At 43.5% G+C, this 19,630-nt stretch overlaps 1 protein-coding gene across 1 annotated transcript in view; it reads left to right on the forward strand.

The window, feature by feature from the left end:
• The window catches only part of zfpm2a (zinc finger protein, FOG family member 2a), a gene marked incomplete at its 3' end in the record, with an annotated part of 116,701 nt that overhangs the window by 13,480 nt on the left and 83,591 nt on the right, over window positions 1-19,630 (forward strand). The window contains exon 2 of the mRNA XM_079241235.1: window positions 17,298-17,456. Coding sequence (XP_079097361.1) covers window positions 17,298-17,456 — 159 coding nt within the window. The remainder of the gene's footprint in view (window positions 1-17,297; window positions 17,457-19,630) is intronic.

A 19,630-nucleotide genomic window follows, 5' to 3' on the forward strand; every position in this document is an offset into this window, starting at 1 on the left:
CTGATTAGATGGGCGGGTATAATCTGTAAATGCATGTACGTGTGGATGGATCAGGTAAACCTGGCTGGCAGGCAGCCTGATGTACATATTTCTTCAGCGATGTAGTCTTTTATTGATGCGGTGGAGATGACAGAAGGATTCCCATCCTCAACATGACACATGAAACATCATCTGTATGGGAGCAGTTAGCCACATCAGGTAAAACCCTTTATCAGCCTGCTGGTCGTATCTTTAAGTGAGTATAATAAGTTTCATAAAACGTTTGAGTAAGTCAACCTACCTGAGCCGTCTTAACACTTGGTTTCAGTATATAAGGCCAAAAGTAAGGGTTTGTTGTCTTATTGTTTCATATTTTGAGCTTTTCAGCTTTTTTTTAAACTATATTTTATTTGTCATCTCAACTGTTTGTTGAAAATATATATATATATATATTTTTTTTTTTTTTTTTTTTTTATTCCAAAAAAGGAAAAAGGCACATTTTTCTCTTTATATTGGTTTGTGCAAAGTTTAGATTTCAAAGCTAAGCTTCAGATAAAGTGTCCATAAGATCAAATAAGCATGTCTTATTAAGCAACAATCAGTTTCTCCAAACATTTTGCTGCAGGAAACAGTCACCTTGTTTCCAGTTACAGTGTTTAGAATTCATACAAAGTGGAGCAGAAACACTTCCCCCATGTAAAATATAAATTATTTCAACTCTGCAGAAAACCACTTTAGTAAAATATGTTTTTCAGTTACTACACAAGAGTTTTAATAGAAAAAACTCCATAACTGGTTGAGTTTTGCACCATGCATGCAGTTAAAAATAGAGAAAAGCTAAGAACAACAAAATAAAGCGTGTATACATAATATTTCAGTCAATGCCAGTGTACTACATACGTAACATCAGAAGTGGTTTTACCTGAGCCTCATGTAAACACAGATTTGTGTTCATCTGGATCAGTTGATCAAACTGATAGAACAAAGTGTTTAAATATTAATGTGTACATATTATATACTGTATATTTTGTTCATGGAACTTATTTCATGAGTTGACAGAGGTAGAGCAGAAGTATGAAAACAAAGAGATGCCCCACTACTAAAAATATTTCTGACTAGTTTAAAGGATTGCACTTTCCACAGTGTCTTTCATCCATTTCAGTCATTTCTATGGACATTTTATTCATTTTATTGACTCCTGGTGGTGTCGATTTATCTGTTAATGTATTAATAGATAAAACGATTCATGTTCGTCAAGCTAATATTGAAATGTAGATCATCAGACAAGCTGGTGTAATGGAAAGGACAAGCTTCGGCTGCTGAGCACCAGCATCAGCAGAAGTCTGCTGTCTGTCCCCTCCTGTTTAGACAGGACTGTTACAGAGACCAGTGCAGTTCAAGCAGTGAGCCGGGTCATCCGGGTCAATACCACACTGCTACACTCTCACCTTTCAGAGTGACTGGGTTTCTTCCATCAGTAGAGAGCAGTCCTCTTCGCTCTCACATGCTTCATTTCATCAGGGTTTCCTTTATCTTGACCGGCCAGGCCCATGACCCCGCCGGAGCGCTGATAGGCCTGTAAGACTGGAAGAGAGCATCACCGGGACTGAAACAGAACTTAACTAGAACAAGTTTCTTCGCCCAGTGGATTTTCTGTAGGTGCTTCTATTGATCCACCAACCTGCACGTGCATATCAGGAAAATAAAAAGTTCAGTTTGAACGCTTCAGACAGGGTTAAACGTGGACGGTGACGGATTGAGCATGAAACGTGTGTCATGATTTAAATGAAAGCCGTATTCCTTGAAAATAAACAATATGGTGGGGCGTCAAAGTTTCACATTAAATTCTGAAGCAGAAGAAAGAAAGGCTGGCCGTTGCGCTCAGAAACGTTCCCGTCTATGAGCCTGCAGAGCGCCGTGTTTACTTTTCTTTGCACAGTGGAAGAGAAAATGAACGCTCTGGCTTCCCGGTAAAGACAAACATGAAAGGAATCACCAAGAGTTGCTTTTTTTTTTTCGGCCTTTTCTCTTGTGTGGTGCGTCTTTTACTGCCTCGGTAGTCTGCACCATCTGACTGCCGTTTGAAGTCAGCAGAAGTCCACAATATTTCCTTTTCAGCAATTCTCACCCACTGTGTCTCTCTGCTGCTTTTGAAAGTGTGACCAGTGTGGAGTCTCTATCAGCTCACTCCGTGGAAGAAATGGCTCAAATTGGGTGTTTGGTACTTTGGTGAGTTGACGATGAGGCCCTTGCGTATACGAGTAGATTGCCACTCATTGTTGTCGCGGGGGTGAATGTGATGGACAGCTTCGGGTGGAGAAGGAGGAGGAGGTGGGCAGTGATGGAGGGGGAGTTGGAGGGTGTGAGAAGCCAGACTGGGCCATTAAGGAGTGGCAGATAGTCTTAGTTCAGACCTGCTGGGGTGTGATCTCACCAAAGAAGTAAGGACTGGCCAATCTTATTCACCCCCTCCTCCTTTAAAACAAGTGACAGAGGGTGAGGGAGATTAGATAGTGGATGTGACAGGGAGAAGAGAGGAAAGGTGTGTCCAGAGCCAGAAAAATAAATCCAGTTCACTCAACCCTACACCGGCTAATCACTCTTTTGTTCTTATTTCTTTCATTAATAAAGATGGATACTTGTTTGATACCACTGGCAGTACAACTCTCCTCCTTTTGGAGGAGTTTTCTTTCGTTTTATTTTCTTTATATCTGTTCAATGAGGTTAAAATCTGTTGTCTTATTTAGTGGCAAAACAAAAATCCTCCCCAGCATCCACTGCCAACTTTAAGAGCTCCACGTTTTGCTCCTCTAACACTAAAGCCTTGCCACTGAGCAGCAGCACGAGGAGGTGCAGCCCAACCAAAACACAGTGCAGCATGTTTCCCTACTTGTGTGAGTGCATCTTTGTGGATTTGCAGCGTAGAATTGTATTTCTTATGGCATTATATCCAGCGAGTGTGTGCAGAAAAAGCTGCTCCTTTTCTGCGATGGAGGTGTGTGTGTGGGTGGGTTAGAGGGGAGGCTGCGAGGCTGCTGAGACCCCAGCGTTATCAGCACCAGATGCAGGTTGACTTCACACTTTCAATGGAAGGTAAAGAGAGAGGGGAGGGAAATTAATGAGAGCCATAAAAGCAGCAGGATAAATAATTAGCCGAGTGGTTTCTCAGATCCGTCCCTCCATTTGCAGCTGCAAATAAATTCTCCTCACAAAGTTTCTTTGTCAAAACTGCAGGTTGATGCTGTTAGTCACAGTTATGTGCAAGTCTGAGTCTCTTTCTTTCTCTTAAAGGTTCTTTTTTTTTTTTTTTTTTACTTTGTGCATGTGAGTGACAGGTTTGTGTCCAATAATTGGCCAAACTAGTACTTCCTGCAAACTTTTGGAGCTCAGATGAAAAAAGAAATAGATAAATGAAAACTTTCTAGCTGTCATAACATCGCTTCTACATCATCCAGTAGTCATTTTTTCATTTGGAATAAGCTGGGGGGTGTAATCTTGATTTTTTTAAATCACTTTTCATCATTAAAGTCTCTACAAAGTACATGGGCTGCAAATTGTTTTTTTTAGTACTAATACAGAAGCTAACATGTCTAAAAGCGAACATAATGTCCACTTTGCCGTCGCTTCTGTCGGGATCAAAGCTCATTCTTGCTCCATTATCGGGGACACTTTGTGCCAGTGTGCTGTGTGTAGATCTGGAGTGTTTACATGCATTTCATTCCCTGAGGATTTTGTATTATTGTTGTCACACTATATGGAGCACAGCCACTTGCATTGTTCTAATGCAGCACCGGTAGAGTTGGAAAAGAGGGGAAAAAAAAAAGCTGAGCAATCACCAAAAGACTTACATTATCCTGCAGTCTTTGATCGCTATTCATACGTCTGCACGAAGTAATCTTCCCCTCTAATCTCATTCACAGATATAAATAAACAAGTAATGCTCCAAATGACAGAGAGCACACGAGTGAACATCCAGAGGATTATGGTAATTTGTGGATAAACAGAAGTGTTGAAAAAAAAAGAAAAAGTCAATACGAAGGTAGCCGTTTTGTTTCCAAAGTGTTTTTACTCCAATAACATGAAGAAAACTTTATTCTCTCTGACTAAATGATGAAGTGATGATCTTTAATTGTGTTGTTGTTCCTGCCCTGGATGTTAAATTCCCCCGGGAGCTGCTTTAGACGGTGTTGATGCTTCAGGGACGACTGATGAATAACACAGACTGTAAATAAAAATCACCAAACTGTGAACAGCGTCCAGATCAACGTGTCCATACCGCTGATTGATTTTTAGGACTTTGCCCTTTTTTTTTCTAATCTCATCCAACTTGACATTTGGAAAGTCAGAAATCAATTATGTGTCCTTCCCAAATGAAAGGCAGAAAAAACTAGTATATGACTTTAAAGTCAGCCTTGCTCGCCTTTGACACGGCACATTACAAAGGGAAAGGAAAATCACACTGCATACCTGATCCATAGAAAAAAAAAAAGCCTTTGAAATGGATTGCTGGGTGGGATCCAGTCTGGCACAAGTCGTGGCATTGATGGCACAGCCTCTGGGTGTGGGGATGCTTGGCCTGGACAAGATGGTAGCTGGGCTCGTATCAGTGGGCACTGGCCCATCCTCTGGGAGCTCCTAAGCCATGCTGTCTGAAGAAGAACTGATGGGGTTGGCAGCACATATGGGCATGCTTCGGGTTTTATTTCAGTCAAAAGCAGCCGCGATGTTATCGTCTCAAGCCACCAGTGCAGCGGCTTCCTTGAGTCTGACCGAGATTCATTTCCAAATAAAAAAAATCTCTTCCTTCATTATTTATTCCACCAAGGCTGATTTCTCAATCATTCATACATCCCAGGTGCTCAGATCTAATTGCACACCGCCATTCCTGTCATCCCTAATGCTGTTCAGGTGACAATTTGTTCCAGCTAATCGCAAATTTTGCCTTTGCCCGCCCTGCACAGAGCGTCAGCCTATCATGAATGGCGCCTGATACGATGAGTGCCACTGTCTTCTTCAAAACCAGCAGACAGGAAGTAGACGGCCGCAACAGTTTTCAGAAACAGTTGATAGCGATCCACGGGGTAATGAAACTTCCAGCTTTGATGAGAAGTTGAAAAGAGTGTGTTCCACCGTTGGCGTGGCAGAACATTAGACATGGCTGCAGGCAGGCAGGCAGGCAGGGGCAGCGAAAGATCGAGTCGTTTTAATGGGGCTCATCCAGAGGTGATGAGAGCACCGAATGCACTAAACTGGAGGTGTGAGCCGGGGCTGCCAGTACATATCTATTGTCTTTCATTATCTTTATTTCCTTATTATTTTAAATGGCCGGTGTGTGTGTGTGTGTGTGAGTGTGTTTCTTTCCTTCACTAGAAGCTTTTTTGATATCCATTTAGATTGGGGCTTCATTAAAAAACCTCAGACAATGGAGTGACTTCTAATTAAGAAGCGCTGCATCTGGCCCCTGGCACCCTATCCCGTTGTTCCATCTATTTTGCTGGGGAGAATTCATTTGTTTCTTAATTAAGAAAAACACCAATAGCGTGAAAAATCTGCTTATGGTACCTGAATCCTAATTAGCTAAATAGTGAGGGGAAGGAGAAATCACATTCCAGTAGCCCTAGAAATGAACTCAGAGCTGATAAAAATGAACTAACTAGCCTTGCATAAATCGAAGCTGGGGAGAAAGTGTACCATCATTATGGCTAAGACAATATGCAAACTATCTTCAAAGAAATCAAATTGCCGGAATGTTTTCATTTGCATGTATTAACCATTAACATAATGAGGAGAAGTGACATTGGACCCGGATTGTGTGTCTGTTCGGATTGATAACTCTGCTGCATCTGCAAATAGTCTCCTCTGCAAAATTATGCTAGCAGTCAAATCAGTGTTGAACTGTGGAGGGAGAGGGATGGAGAGAGCGACAGAGACACACACATAGAGGGGAGGAGAGACAGAGAGGGGAGAGTGGAGGCTTTTCCGCCTTTTTTTCTTTTTCTTTTGGTTTTATCAGGGACTCTGTGCAAACCTGCTGCAGTGTTGAATCAGAGCCATCATCCTCTGACAGCTATCCTTAAACAGGAAGGTGCCGCAAGTCATTGTCTCTAAGGCTTTGTGGAAAGCCGCTGCTGCTGCTGTGTGTGTGTGTGTGTGTGTTGGGGGCATAGACACAGATGAGATGTGCCCATGTGGCTGCTAGCTGGAGACAGACCTCGAGTGGGCACACTTCACACCCCTCCCCACCTTCCTCCTTGCGCATATCGGACACATGCACCCACACGCCTGCACACAGACTCATGCATACATGTGTCAACTCCACTACATCCCCCTGCCCCAACACTTCCAACACACACACACATCGGAGTGCTTCCAGGATACCAAAGGCTCACTTATCAGTTGTGTAAAGACTCACCATGGCCCACATTGGCGAGTTGGCGGGCAACCAGCCAAATCCACTGTGTGTTCTCCACTGCAGGCGTCATGCAAAACACTGAACTGTCTTCAATATTCATAACAATTTTTTTTTTTTTCAGCATGCTATTTCCCAGGATCAGCCTCTTAGGTCAAATTATTCAATTAAGTGTCTGTTTATTACTGATACCAAAGCTGGGTGGCGGTTCTACTTATCACCTTTTTTGCAGATTGGTGTTCTCGCAGAATACCACCGTAAAGATTGCCTTGGCTGTAATTAAAATGGCACAGGGACAAATTTGGCGCCGGGCTAAAGACACGGGGAAATGAAGGAGGAAGGGAGGGAAATTGCAGAGGCCACATTCTGTCAGAAAGTTGAGACCATAAAGCAGTAAAATGATTGTCAGTGCAGCACAAAGCAGCAGGTAAGCAGGATAAGATTTATATTAAAAAAAAGAAGAAAATATCTCTGCCTCGTTGTGGAGTCTTGTCATCGTGGTGCATTCGTGTGCGGAAAACCAGTCAGGAAATAAGGATGTTCTTTGTGAATGTGTTTGAAGCAAGCAAACAGGAGTCAGTGGTGATTTGTGCGGCGGAGCAGTTTCTGTTTAGACGTCCTAAATGCCAGCCGGGCTAGCATCCATCCGCAGGCCTGTGTGTTTGATGAGCTATTGGCAGGCTATGGGGACACGTGTTCCCGTGCCTCGTGGCAAACACACCTTTCAGCGTCTTTGACTCCACAAGCCTGTGTGTGACTTCTCAGGGAAAAAATATGAAAGAAATCAAAGCGCCAATAAGCTGAGGGTGTTAAGCCAGAGAAGGGGGGGGGGGGAGAGAAAAGGAAGACCTGAGCGACTTTGGATTTTGACAGAATCTTCATGTGCTCCCTGACAAAAATTTGCATTGTTATCACAGATAACTGCCGATGTTTTTACTTGGTTGTACATTTTTTTGTGAAATATGTAAAATGTAAACCGAGCCTCTAACGATTCCCTTAATGACGCGGATCTTGCTTTTCTCCCCCGGATCGCGTCTTAGCGGGCTTCTCAGTGCGGGATGTCTGATATCTGAATATTAAAAGGGAGTTTCAAGCTCATCTGCAAATGTGATTTGCACATATCACACTTCTGCAGTCGTCAAGCTGCTTCATCGCCAAGCTTCTGAGCAAAGAAGGCTGAGGAGGGGAGGGAGGGGAGGGGAGGGGAGGGAGGGGAGGCGGTGGGGAAGGAGGAAAAGAAAGATGCACATATGGGTTGCTATTGATGTATTCCATTTCTGACCTAATTTAAATCCCTGCCAACAAGCTCATATGCATACTGTACATTTGCTAAATTACAGAGTGTAAACCTTGCCTCCTCACACAGACAGGTGTAAACATCAATGTTGTCATAATGCACCACCAGTAAATATGATAATCACACCATGCTGCAATAGAGCACAAAATAATTTGGACATCATTTTGATGCCTGAGGGGCCCAGGGGAATGCCCTCCAGAACGAAGGTGGTCCATTGACATGCTATACACGCCAAGATATAATTATGGCTGCCTGTCTTTGTTCCTCCCGAGCTTCCTCTCAGAGCACTAGTAATTTGCTTGTGATATTTTGGTATTCTTTACGAGCGAGTTATTCTCTGTGGACTTGAGTATTACACGCCGCGTAAATGAAGATGCGAATGAGCTTTCCCGCTGCCAAATCCCAAAGTTTAGAACTTGTTGGTGTTGCATCGTAGCAGCCAAGTTGACGCTGGTAGGAGGAGGAGCTGATCCTGGTTTGGAATTTTATTTGGGATCCCGACACGCGGCGACTCCCGTTCCTGGAGATTTAGGGTCCTCGCTCTCGGTGTCATCTCCGGCTATCTGTGTGGGACTTTTCGCAGATGATAAGGGGCAGTGCCAGAATATCTTTAGGGTATGCAGCGTGTCGGAGCGGCGGTTTGTTGTCATGATAATCCCCCTCATTTGTAATGTCGGGATCAGCAGGTTACGGCTCTCCTCTTGCCTGCCATGTCAAGACTTGGGACTGGTGAGGTGGATTGTCATTTCTGAAGCAATATTTTGACAGCGCCTTCACTTTACTCGTATGCTGCAGCTCAAAGGTCAGAGCTGTGCCACTTCCATTTACTGTGTGTGAACACTCAATCCCTGAGGAGCTCTCTACTCCCCCCACCCCGCCTCAGTCTGTGACACACACACACACTTACACACAGTCGTTCTTTCTGCCTCTCACTATTTAGCTCGCTTGTTTTCGGAGATAGATGTCAAGGCTAGTCCCACACAGAGCTCTGCAGCAGCCAAACTGAGGGGCAATTACAACTTATAAACACTCACAATACAGTAAACAGGGAGGAAAGCTCAATAATTTCCCCCTTTTTTTTCTAATTAGTGTATCTCAGACAGCCACCTCCACATCAGTCACTGCTGTTCTCCCCTGCCTCCTATCACACACACACAAACACACACACACACTGCTTGGTGTTTTTTAAAAACATAGTCTTGTGTGATTGCTGCACAAGCACAATGTCTCAATGGTGTAGCTGTCATCCATTTTCCTGTGTGCTCGGTGCCACCCTTCGCACACAGAGGCAGGTTATGTCAACCAAATAAGGCACTTGTCAGTAACACAAAAAGACATTGTTGCTGGTCCATTGTTACCTCCTCTGCCAGCTATCATATAGAAAGTGATGGAGTGACGGTGTTTTTGGAGCGCCGCACTGCTCCTGCACCCCGAGGGTATTATGGGTGTAAATCTCCCTCGCACAGTTCTGCTCCAGGCCGGGGGGGGAGCATCATCATTAGCCACAGCAGATGGAGGGGCTTCAGCGCTGTTTTTTTTCCTCCCTCTGCTGTCAGAATGAACTGCTGGAATCTGGTTTGATACAATGCAAGTGGATGGAGAGGAGCAACAGCAGAGCCCAGGCAATGAATGATGAAATCCACATGAAATCGGATGAAAGCTACAGTACACACTTAGCCCAGGAGGTTGATTCATCATTTATTTGTGAAGTGATGATAGCGGGGCTTTGGTTAACTACTGCGTCTGTTTATGCTCTTTTTGTTTTGACGGCAGACAAGATTCCTTTAAGCTGGAGCCTGGCCGGGGATGTCTGGGAATGTTTGTAGGAATATATATCTTCATGAAAATGACAAAAAAAAAAAAAAAAGAATTTTTACCTCATTTATAGCATGTAAATAATAATATTAAAAGGTTGGACTGTTGGCTTTATTAAACTGTTGATTTATGCTAGTTAAGAGAACAACAAGTCATCATTGTAGCTGTATAGAAATATGTAGTCATGTTAATTTTGCCCTTAAAATACCAAATCAAAGCCTCAGTTTTAAATATTTCTTTGTAAATAAACAAATAATACTAAATAAATCCCTGTTTATGTCCTGATCCATTCAATAATTTTATTCAGCGAATAGAAAACTTTAGAAATCAGTTAATTAAACTGCAAGACACAACAGTTTTAGCATCATTTCAAGCTAATCAGAGTAATCACCCATCAATGAGGAGTATTTATCTCCAGCACTCACCAGCTTGGTGCAGCAGTATTTCTCTGCATACTCTGGGCCTGCTACCCAGGGAGTGTGTAATGTGTGTGTGTGTGTGTGTGTGTGAAGCAGTGGCAGAATCCTAATCGTCCAGCAAGAAGCACATGGCCAGATCAAGAATTAGGAGGGAGGCAAAGTAGGGGAGGCATGGGGTGTGGGGTGTGTGTGTGTGTGTGTGTGTGGGGGGGGGGGGGGGGGGAGAGAGAAAATCTCGCTCTGTGTTTTAAAGGACAGTGCTTTGAATGTCATTTGACAATTTCCTTTTAATTAGAACTAATTTACAGAAAGATGCCCACCAGCTAATCTTTACAGGATAATTAACTTCTATTTTCTTTACTTTTAATTAAAAAGTGGAAAAGATTTAGCTGATCCATAAAGAATTGTTCTTTTGAAATGTTCATCAGACTTCACACTTCTTTTGGCATTGGTAATATTTAGATCCTATCTGCTGCTCACAGTCTCCGCTGACTTATTGCAATGATTCTCTTTCCTCCTTATCCCGGGTATTAAGAAGTGGAACTATCAATAGTAGAAATAGGAACCAGAGGCAAATTAGAATTGAATTAATGAAGAATTTATTGCTAAAGGAACCCCCCCCCCCCTCCTCCTCCTCCCATCCCTCACAATACTGAAATGAAATTGACATCTTAGATATATCCATTTCATAGAAATTCCTTGATGGAGAAACATTGTTTTATCTACATTATTTGATGCAGTAATCAGGCTTCCTTTTAAATTCTTTGAAAGGATTCTCAACTAAAAACTAATTGTTGCAGAGGCAGCTTCAGCATTCTGGGAATCCAGCCCCCTCCAGGCTTGCAAGCCAGCAAATGAGATGAATTTTTTTTTTTTTTTGTTGTTGCTTTTTTAGGTTAAACAGAAGCATCTCAGGAAGTACTTAAGACACAGTCAAGTGCCGGGTTCTTCTGCAGAAGGAAAACTCCCCTCATCTTCATCACAGCTGCTAGAGAAAAGTCTTTTCTTGCCACTGTTAGCACCTTCCAACAGACTTTACTTAGTGGAGATAAAGTGAGCCAATATGAGGTGAGCGCGCTGTAGACAGAGCCTCCACTCATCTGCAAACGAGCCAGTGGCTGAAGATGGATGCCCCCACTTAACCATGATAGCTCCCTGGAGGAGCCTCACTCAATGGCTTCATTAAAAGTGAACGTTGTAGTGAAAAGCTTGCTTATAAACCAGTAATTAAGACCACACATATTTTACCGGCTTTGTTTCAGCTGTCACCTCCACTGTACAGGCAGATGGTTAACTTATATTTCCTTATAAGTAGTTGAATGACACTAATAAATCACTCTTGTGCAACAGGAAGGCGTACCGTCCAATTTAGCCACTTTTTAATCCCGTCGCTGCAAATGTTGCATGTCCACATGGGTATTATGGGTATATGTCCGTTTTACTAAGGACGCCGGGCTTTGTGGCTTTTATGGACTCCATGTTGCACCAGTGTCCACTTGGACGTGTGTGTGTGTGTCTGTTTCTGCAAACTCTAGAGAGGCGAGGAAAGTCAGGAGAGTGAAGCAGGACCCAGCTAACTCCACAGAGAAACCGGCTGGCATCTGCTGAAGCCCTCGGGCATGCTCAGAGGTGCCTCCAGCATTTTAATGGCATAGTCAAATGCCAGCATGTTTTCATGCCATTCCAATTCAAATTCATTGGATAAAGAAATGAGAGCATGTTATTCCCCTTCAACGGTCCAGACAGGAACACTGGGCGCGACAACACAGAACTTAGCAACTCTGAAAACATGCTGGATCCAACGTTGTGCCTGATTGGAGTAAGATACCCGACCAGAATTATGTTAACAGAGAAATGAGAGCATTGAATTATAGCTTTTTTTTTTTTTTCTTTCTTTTTGGGTGTGTCTGAAAATGGCCACACAAAAGCCGAGATGTAAACACAGCAAGGCATCTGACGCATGACTTCATCACATCGCATTTAGTTGCCGTGTCATCTTTTGCCCTGCAGCTTCAGAGAAAAAGTGTGTTGTTTTCTTTTCTGTGTGTGTGTGTGTGTGAGTGTGTTTGTGTGTGTCTCTCTACCCCCCCCCCCCCCCCCCCCCCCTTTACACCGCAATTTCCAGATGAGCGTCGGCGCTGAGTTTTCAAGCAGTTTGTTGACTGTTGATTGTAACTGCCCGAATTTAGGAAGGCAGCCATTTCTAATCACGAGAATTACATTGCTTAGCAACCGGAAAATCAAGTTAAACAATACCATCGCTTATTCTTGGTCACAGACTGCAGCTCTGAGAACACATCAGTCTCCAGTGAAGCTGTTCCACGCTCCTCCCAGCGCGCACACACTCGACACACAAACAGCCATTCACACACAATATACGAATGGTAATTTACTTCTGACTTGTGTTGCAGCTTTAGCTCCACATTTAGTTTGATCACAGGGTGTGCAAGTTGGAAAAAGGCGCTTTTTTTTCTTACATTTATTCCGTCTGAAAAGGGATGTTTGAAATGAAATGTTCCTTTGAGGCTTCCTGTAGCATATGAAGCTATTAAGAGTTGCATAAATGCTATCTATTTCATTACAGTGATCAAGGATTAAATTAGAAGCTTGAGCCCTGTAACATATACACGGAGTCTCCTCCAAGGCTGAGGGAGCCCTCTGCTTCCCAAAGGTCATTAGAGCTGAGGAGAGAGTATGGCCCCCAGTCTCTGCTTGCCTCCTCCTTCTCATTTCTTTTCTTCCTCAGCCTTCCCAACCTAACATAACATGAGACTCTTTCCTGTTTTCACCCTTCAACTGTTGTTTTTTCTGTCATTTTCTCCTGCTTTGGGGGTAAACATACAAATGTGTATCAAAAGCTACCTGCCTCAAAGCAAAGAGCTTCATAGAACATAAGAAAGTTGTATTTTTCTCGTTTTGTAACATCCCCTCTGCAAAAGTTTGCAAGTCTCCACCCAAAACTAAGGAAAGGCGGCAGCATCGGGGTTGGCACGCAGGACCGGGCGGGCAGAGCGGAGTTGGCAGGGATTGAACCGTGTGGCCCCGTTTGGATTTTAGGGCCGCATTATGCATTCATGTTTAGTCTCAGGTGCTACGTTTTATCCCCAGGCCAGCTTGGACACATTTTCAATGGACCTTTTGGATGAAAAACTGTATAGGTGGGTGCAAAAATGATTTCCATGCTTATAGAGATCTGCTGCTTTGTTCTGTCAGATTCAATTACCTCACCTCTAATTAGGGAGCTATAGAGGAGGCTGGGTTTGTGATCCACACATCACACTGTGGAGTCTGCTGATAATGTGAGGTATCACTATCACAGCCCGACCACAAGCGCCCCACATTGCGGACGGTTGAAAAAGCATGCCATGAAATTAGCAGTCACTCATACAGTTTTTGCACATACACACATATTTCCTTGGAGCTCCTTTTTTTTCTTTTCTTCCTTTTTTTTTTTTTTTTAAGTGTGAGCTTTGGAGGCAAGGTGGGCACATCTCTGGGTGTTTTTTTTTTTTTTTTCTTTTTTCATTTTCTGTTTTAGTCCGCTGAGATACAGACTGCAGTATATTTTCCTGAAAGATATGCTTATTCCTCCACCTTTATCCGTACTCCTCTCTTCCCTGTTCCCCTTCCTCTGTGACTCATTAATCCTCTGTCCATCATATGGTCTCAGAGTATCACCCCATTTTATAGACTCAGAGGGGGCATTACCATATCCCTCTCCGGAGCTCCACGCCGCATGGCCGATCCCTATCAGACAGAGGCCATGCCATGAACAAAAGAGCCACTGTGATCAAGCCTGCATTCAGCTACCAATGTCTCTATTAGCATTGGCTGCTCCTGCTGCATGACTGTTTGAACAGGGCTGAGATTTCTCTCAGTAGTCGACAGAGAAGAGTCTGATGAATGCGGATGATACAGTGGAGGGCAGAGGGTGTGGATGACAGGGCTGCCAGGGCGCAGGGATACCTGGACACTGACCTTGATTGAGAGGAAGTTCAGAAAGAGTGCAGGGTAGTGAAACATCCTCCTGAAATCGAGCAGATCGCTCTGCGTGAGGAGGATTTTGGCAAACCGAGTCTTCCTCCAGAGGCGACAGCAGGTGAATTAATGGCAGGAAGACTGAACTGCAAAGCTGTCACACTTAAGGTTGCAGATAATTATTGCATTAAAGCAGCTACTAATTATTCTGAGGATTATTTTTCATCCCAAACACTTTAATTATTTGGTCCATTGTTTTCGAAAGTGTCTGGATTGTGACTCCTTTTAAAGTCGTCTTGACCCTTCCTGTTTATACCTGTAAAGCAAACCAGTTCAGTCAAGTTTAATATATTCTTTCCTCATTTTTACATTTTCCTTCATTTAACCATTTAATTGTCATTAAAAAAAATTCAGGGAGTCCTGGTGAAGAATAATTTCACATAAAAGAGATTATTTTAGATGTTTTTTTTTTTAGGTCATTTTGTACATAAGTTGCAGAGAAGAAGCAGGCAGTTTGTCCTCTTCGCAGCTCAGTGTGTACAAGGAGCGAAGCACTGAAAGACATCTGGAGGAAGATCTATTGCCATTTTGGCTGATACAGTGAGAAAGTAGGGTGGAAATGTGTGTAGGAACTTTATCTAGCAGTGCCTTTGCATCAAAACAGCAACATGTATATCTCATGAGGTGCAGTGGATAGTGTACGTGCCTGCACCTGTTATGAAGCATAATGCAGCACCAATGTGCATGCATGAAAATATCATTGCTGTAGTCCGATATATAGAGAAAAGAACAAGGCACAAGTAAAAAAATGCACACCTCAAGTCCATTTGCAATGTCAAATTACATGTTTTGTCTCATCAAATGTCCACAATACGAACATATTTCACGGCAACTGATATAAAAAGCATAAAAAAATGACACTTGACCATTTCAAAACCTTGTTTGCCTACCAACCGTTTTTGAGAAATAGAACTTGAAAATGGCCTTTTGCACCTTGCACATCCCAACATCTACACTTCAAACTTCGCCCCGTAATCAAAAGTCTTTAAATAACAAGCCCCCCCCTACTGGACGCACACTGCGTTGTTTTCCATGGCGAAGTGAAACGCAGGCGTTCTCTCGGCCGGTGTCGTTGGCCATCTGAACTCCAGAGGAGGCCTGATAAGAACGGGTAGACGCTGCAGACATTCCTCTGGCCCAGTTCGTCAGCAGGCCCTATAGAAATGCACCGACAAGGCGGGTCACACAGAGAATGTGACAGGATTTTAAACAGTACACAACTAAATATAGCAGGAACGCCACTATCAGAAAATGAGTTAGGAGTGTGGTGCTGGTCGTTTAGAAAGTCATTATTCTTATCATTGCTGTCTCTGAAATAATTTCAGGTCTCTCCATGCAATGAATACTGTATAATAAACTAAACATGCCAGGATGCGAACAAACTTAAGTAATCTACGTGGTCCTCCAGAAGTAGCCATCAGGCAGCCTTTAATGTCTCAGACTGGGTGGGAAATTTCATTTTTCCATATTCAGTAAGACCTCCAGTATCTCTATCAGTCTGAAAATGCTCCATTTAGTTCCTATCTGTTAGAGTGGGGAAGTGAGATGCCCTTATTCTGAGTCTATTAAACCTCAATTCTATCTCATCTTATCTGTCTAATCTTTGTGTCTTATTGACCATGAAGTTTATCTTTAATCTCTCTTTACCCCTTATTATCGCACAACACTGTAGGTCTATTTTCTGCGGCGCAATAGTGCTGCTGTATTTGCCAGCAACAGAGGAAGAATCATTTAGTTGTACACACGGTTCTCATTCAGCTGTGTAATGGAATGTGTGCAAACCGTGTGTATAGAAATGTATTCCCCCCCCCCCCATCCACTTTCTTTCACACTGTCTTCATTTGCCTTGGCAGGAGCTTTTAACGCCAGTCATCCAGCCTCCCCTTGATACTGTGATATTTATCTCTCAGTATCATCTTAAGCGATGGTAGACTCATCGAGTCACTTCACGCCTCACTTCACTCCTCTGCGAATCAGCAGAAGGCATCAGATAAGATCATAAAACTGTATCCTAATTTAAAAGCACCACTCGGCGTCTGCAGTGTCTATTAGAGATCTGTGTGCTAATTCTTTTCATGTCCGGGGCTCCTGCAGATGTTGGCTTCTACAAAGGAGTAATTTATAAGACTAATGAAAAGAGCAAGCAGTTTGTGGACATCAGGGGGGTCTTTTTATGAGGCTCTGAGTGGGGAAGAAAGAGAAACAGGAGAGGCACACCAGCCCCCTACTTTCTAAGCTGAAATTATTGCTTTAATAAAGCGGAGAGGTTTCACTCCAGCTACAATAGAACAAACACACTGACAGGTGTAGATAGGATACAAGTGTGCTCTGTTTGAGCCCCACAGTGATGCACAAGAAGCTGCACGTGTGACACGCTAACTTGCAGGACAGCGCCGTTTTTGACTTGAATATTTACTTAAAACAAAACTGAAAAAGGACGGAGTTTCCTTGAAGGTGCTGCAAGATTCCTGCTCGTTGTTTGGGCCTTTTTTTTTTTTCTACATAAACCAACTCTGTTGTGCTCCTTCGTCGCTTTGCATTGGTAATTCCCGTGTAGACAGAGCAGACATGTTTGGGTGTGCGAAATCCACATTATCTTAATAACATTCAAATGCCGGGTGAGATGTTTTTCAGAACTAATATAATTCAGGTAGCAGTACAGTAATTCCATCAGCAGCCTTGATTGAAGCAAAAATGGTAATATGCAAATACCAAAAGAGATGTACAGCTACAAGCAAAACTCCCAAATCATTTAGATTTAAAGAAATAATATTGCACAGAGGGGGGAAAAATTAATCACACGGAAAAGTGTCTCCTTTAAGATTGCACTGGTGTATTACCCGGAGGCATAGAATGTAAATGGAAAATCAACATTGTACCCTGTGATAAGGCTAACAAATTAATAAAAGTATTTTCTTTCCTCCTTCCGTGCTGATGCCTGTATGAAAAGTCTGGAATTTTTTTTGTCCCCCCCCCTCCTCCTTTCCTCCATCTGTGTGAGGTTTTGTTTTGCAGGTAGCAGGATTAACATCAACGCTCACCTTGGCTGCATGTCAACGTGTTTTGCAGAAACACACAGTCACAAAGGGCTTTTTTTTTTTGTTTTTCCAACAGCTAAAGTGGAGCGACTTTTTGAAATGTTCTGGTGAAATAATCTGTTAATTGACATGACTTTATCTGTGCCTGAGCCCAACATCTGAGCATTCACGCAGCTGTGTTCGGAGCTGCATCTGGATAAAGAAGCAAAAGAAAAAAAAAAAAAAAGAAGCCTGGAGGATGTGATGAAACTGCTGAACATCTCCCTGCATGTGTGTACAAACCTGTGTGTGTCTTCCCTCAGGTCCTCTGGAGGATGGCCTGGAGGAGGAAGAGGAGGAGTGCGTCTCCGAGGAGAACGAGCTCTTAGCCAAAGATGAGTTCTCGGTGGAAGAGAACTTCACGGCCGAGTTTGAGACGGAGAACATGGGCTGCGAAGACATGGAGTACTTCTGCAACAAAGGTAATGACACCCAAACTCTGGAAGTTGTTGAGCAGAGGCGCCGTGGCGCTTCTGATTGCTAATATGGGACAATATGTTTCCCCAAACTGGTGCCAGGCATGGAAAGAAAGAATCAATAAACCCCTGCCAATTACATCCCTGCATGTTCAAATCAAGCCTGGCAGGACTTGTGTCCGTTTTAGGATTTCTCCTGCTTCGCTGCCTGACGTTGAAGTCATCCATTTTGATATTTGATCCCGGCAATCCACCCAAGAGCAGTGGTTTGATCTGAGAGGAAGATGGCATGAGCAACACTGGCTCTCCCTCTGTGATGGTGCTGTGAAGGTGTTGCTGCGGTACAGCCATGCACTGGAGAGCGTGGCGCTCTCCTTTGAGCCGGAGCTGAAGCTCAGCGAACGCTCAGCAGCACCTGCTACTGCTCGGAGGTCCAGCACTATAAAGCGCCTCGGCGTCGCCAAATGCGCTCGAGTCCTCTTTGAACTCCAATTCAATTAGATTGCCTCTTTGTATGTTTGTTTCATTTCAGTCACACCTTGCCATCACAGGAGCTAATTTGCGGTCTGCTTCGGGTTACAGTGTGAAGATGACAGACCCGTCCCGCCTCCCCCTTCTCCTTCCACCCCTCCAAACACCTTTAACGCCTCCACCCACACCCACCTCCTCTTCCCCCTGCGGTCGCGTGGCTGCCGCTACCCCAGGTGTCCCCCACTCCTACTGGCACTGGGATGCCATTTGACTTTTTAATGAAGAACCAATGCTTTGAATGTCTGCCTCTTCCTTCTCCTTTCAAAGGGAAATTTGTTTAGAATTATTTCTTCACACTTCTAAACTGATGTGCCTCGTGGGATTACATTATTCAAGAAAAAATAAATCTTTCATGTTTCAGGTGGGCTATGCCCCAGTCATCGTATCAATAATTTTTTTCCTTTTGTTCTTTGGTAAAAGTTGAACGGCGCAATTGTTCAGAAATTGCAATTACCAGCGACGCCTGGGTTGTTTTAGCCTTTGTCTGCTGCGTAACGCGTCCTTACCCAAACTTCAAAGTACAATGCACAGTCCTGTAATAACCCAGCAGCTATGAAATAGATGGAGCGTTGGCGGGAACGGCAAGAAGAAAAGTACAACTTCTCAAAAGAGGAAAAAAAAAAAATCTTCAAAGAACCTTGTCACAGCCATTTTTTTTTCCGATACTTCCTTTGTTTTGGATAAAACCGTGTGAGGAACTGGGCCTCAAATCTCCTTTCCATGTTTATGAATAAAGTCAACACGACGTAGCAATCCCAAATTTCAAGTACTACTTTTTACGGCCGCTGGTAATCTGTTTCTTGTCACGCACGAGCCTTAGCAGTCAGATTTTTTTGTGTTGCTTTGCTATCTAAGCCTACAGTAGCTAAGTCTCCCATTGCCTCCTAAGACCCAAATGATGTACTATCCGCTACTTCCTTTTTCCATGTGGCAAATTCTCTGCAATCTTCAGGTGTAGCCATTTTCCCCATGATCCCTTCCTCAATTAGATCTGTTTAAAACTAATGTCATAGTGGCTTAAATTTACCCCACTTATGGGAAACTGCCGTGAATTAAACAGGACGCAATCCTGGCGGCATTAAATGGTTTAAGTGTGTTATTCCTCGACTATAGGAGGAAAAAGAGAGCCCCCCCCCTACCTCCCTTGATTAACTAAACCCTCTCAAATGTGATGGCATGCTGTAATTAGCCCTGTGTGGACTTGAACGTGGGTTTTAAAGCAGCCACTCATCCCATGGCCTTTATCTTCTGCTGCTTCCCGGAGAATAAGGTCTCCCGTGTAAGGTTCCTCCACTGAGCAGTGACTCTCTGGTCTTAGCTTAGCCTTGTATCTGTGTAGTCACTCTCTGAAATGGGCTTGTCAGGGGGACCTAAAACCTCCATTAAAAGTTTCAGTCTATAATAGGTATTAAAAAGCTGTAGGAACACAAAGAGGGGTACCAATTTTCATTAACATATGAAGCACTTATTAACTTTGATCAGAGTGCGGTGAAGTAGCAAAGCCGCTTAAAGGCGCAAAGGTCAAGAAGTTGAATGCCACCAAAGACTCAGCCATTTGCCTTACCCTTGCAGAAAAAGGGAGTCCCCAGATAAGTGTGCAGAGCACCTTGACGTCCCATCTTGGTCTGAGGCTGAGGAACCTCTGAGTT

This window comes from Telmatherina bonti (genome assembly GCF_933228915.1).
Source record: "Telmatherina bonti genome assembly, chromosome: 5".
NCBI lineage: Eukaryota > Metazoa > Chordata > Actinopteri > Atheriniformes > Telmatherinidae > Telmatherina > Telmatherina bonti.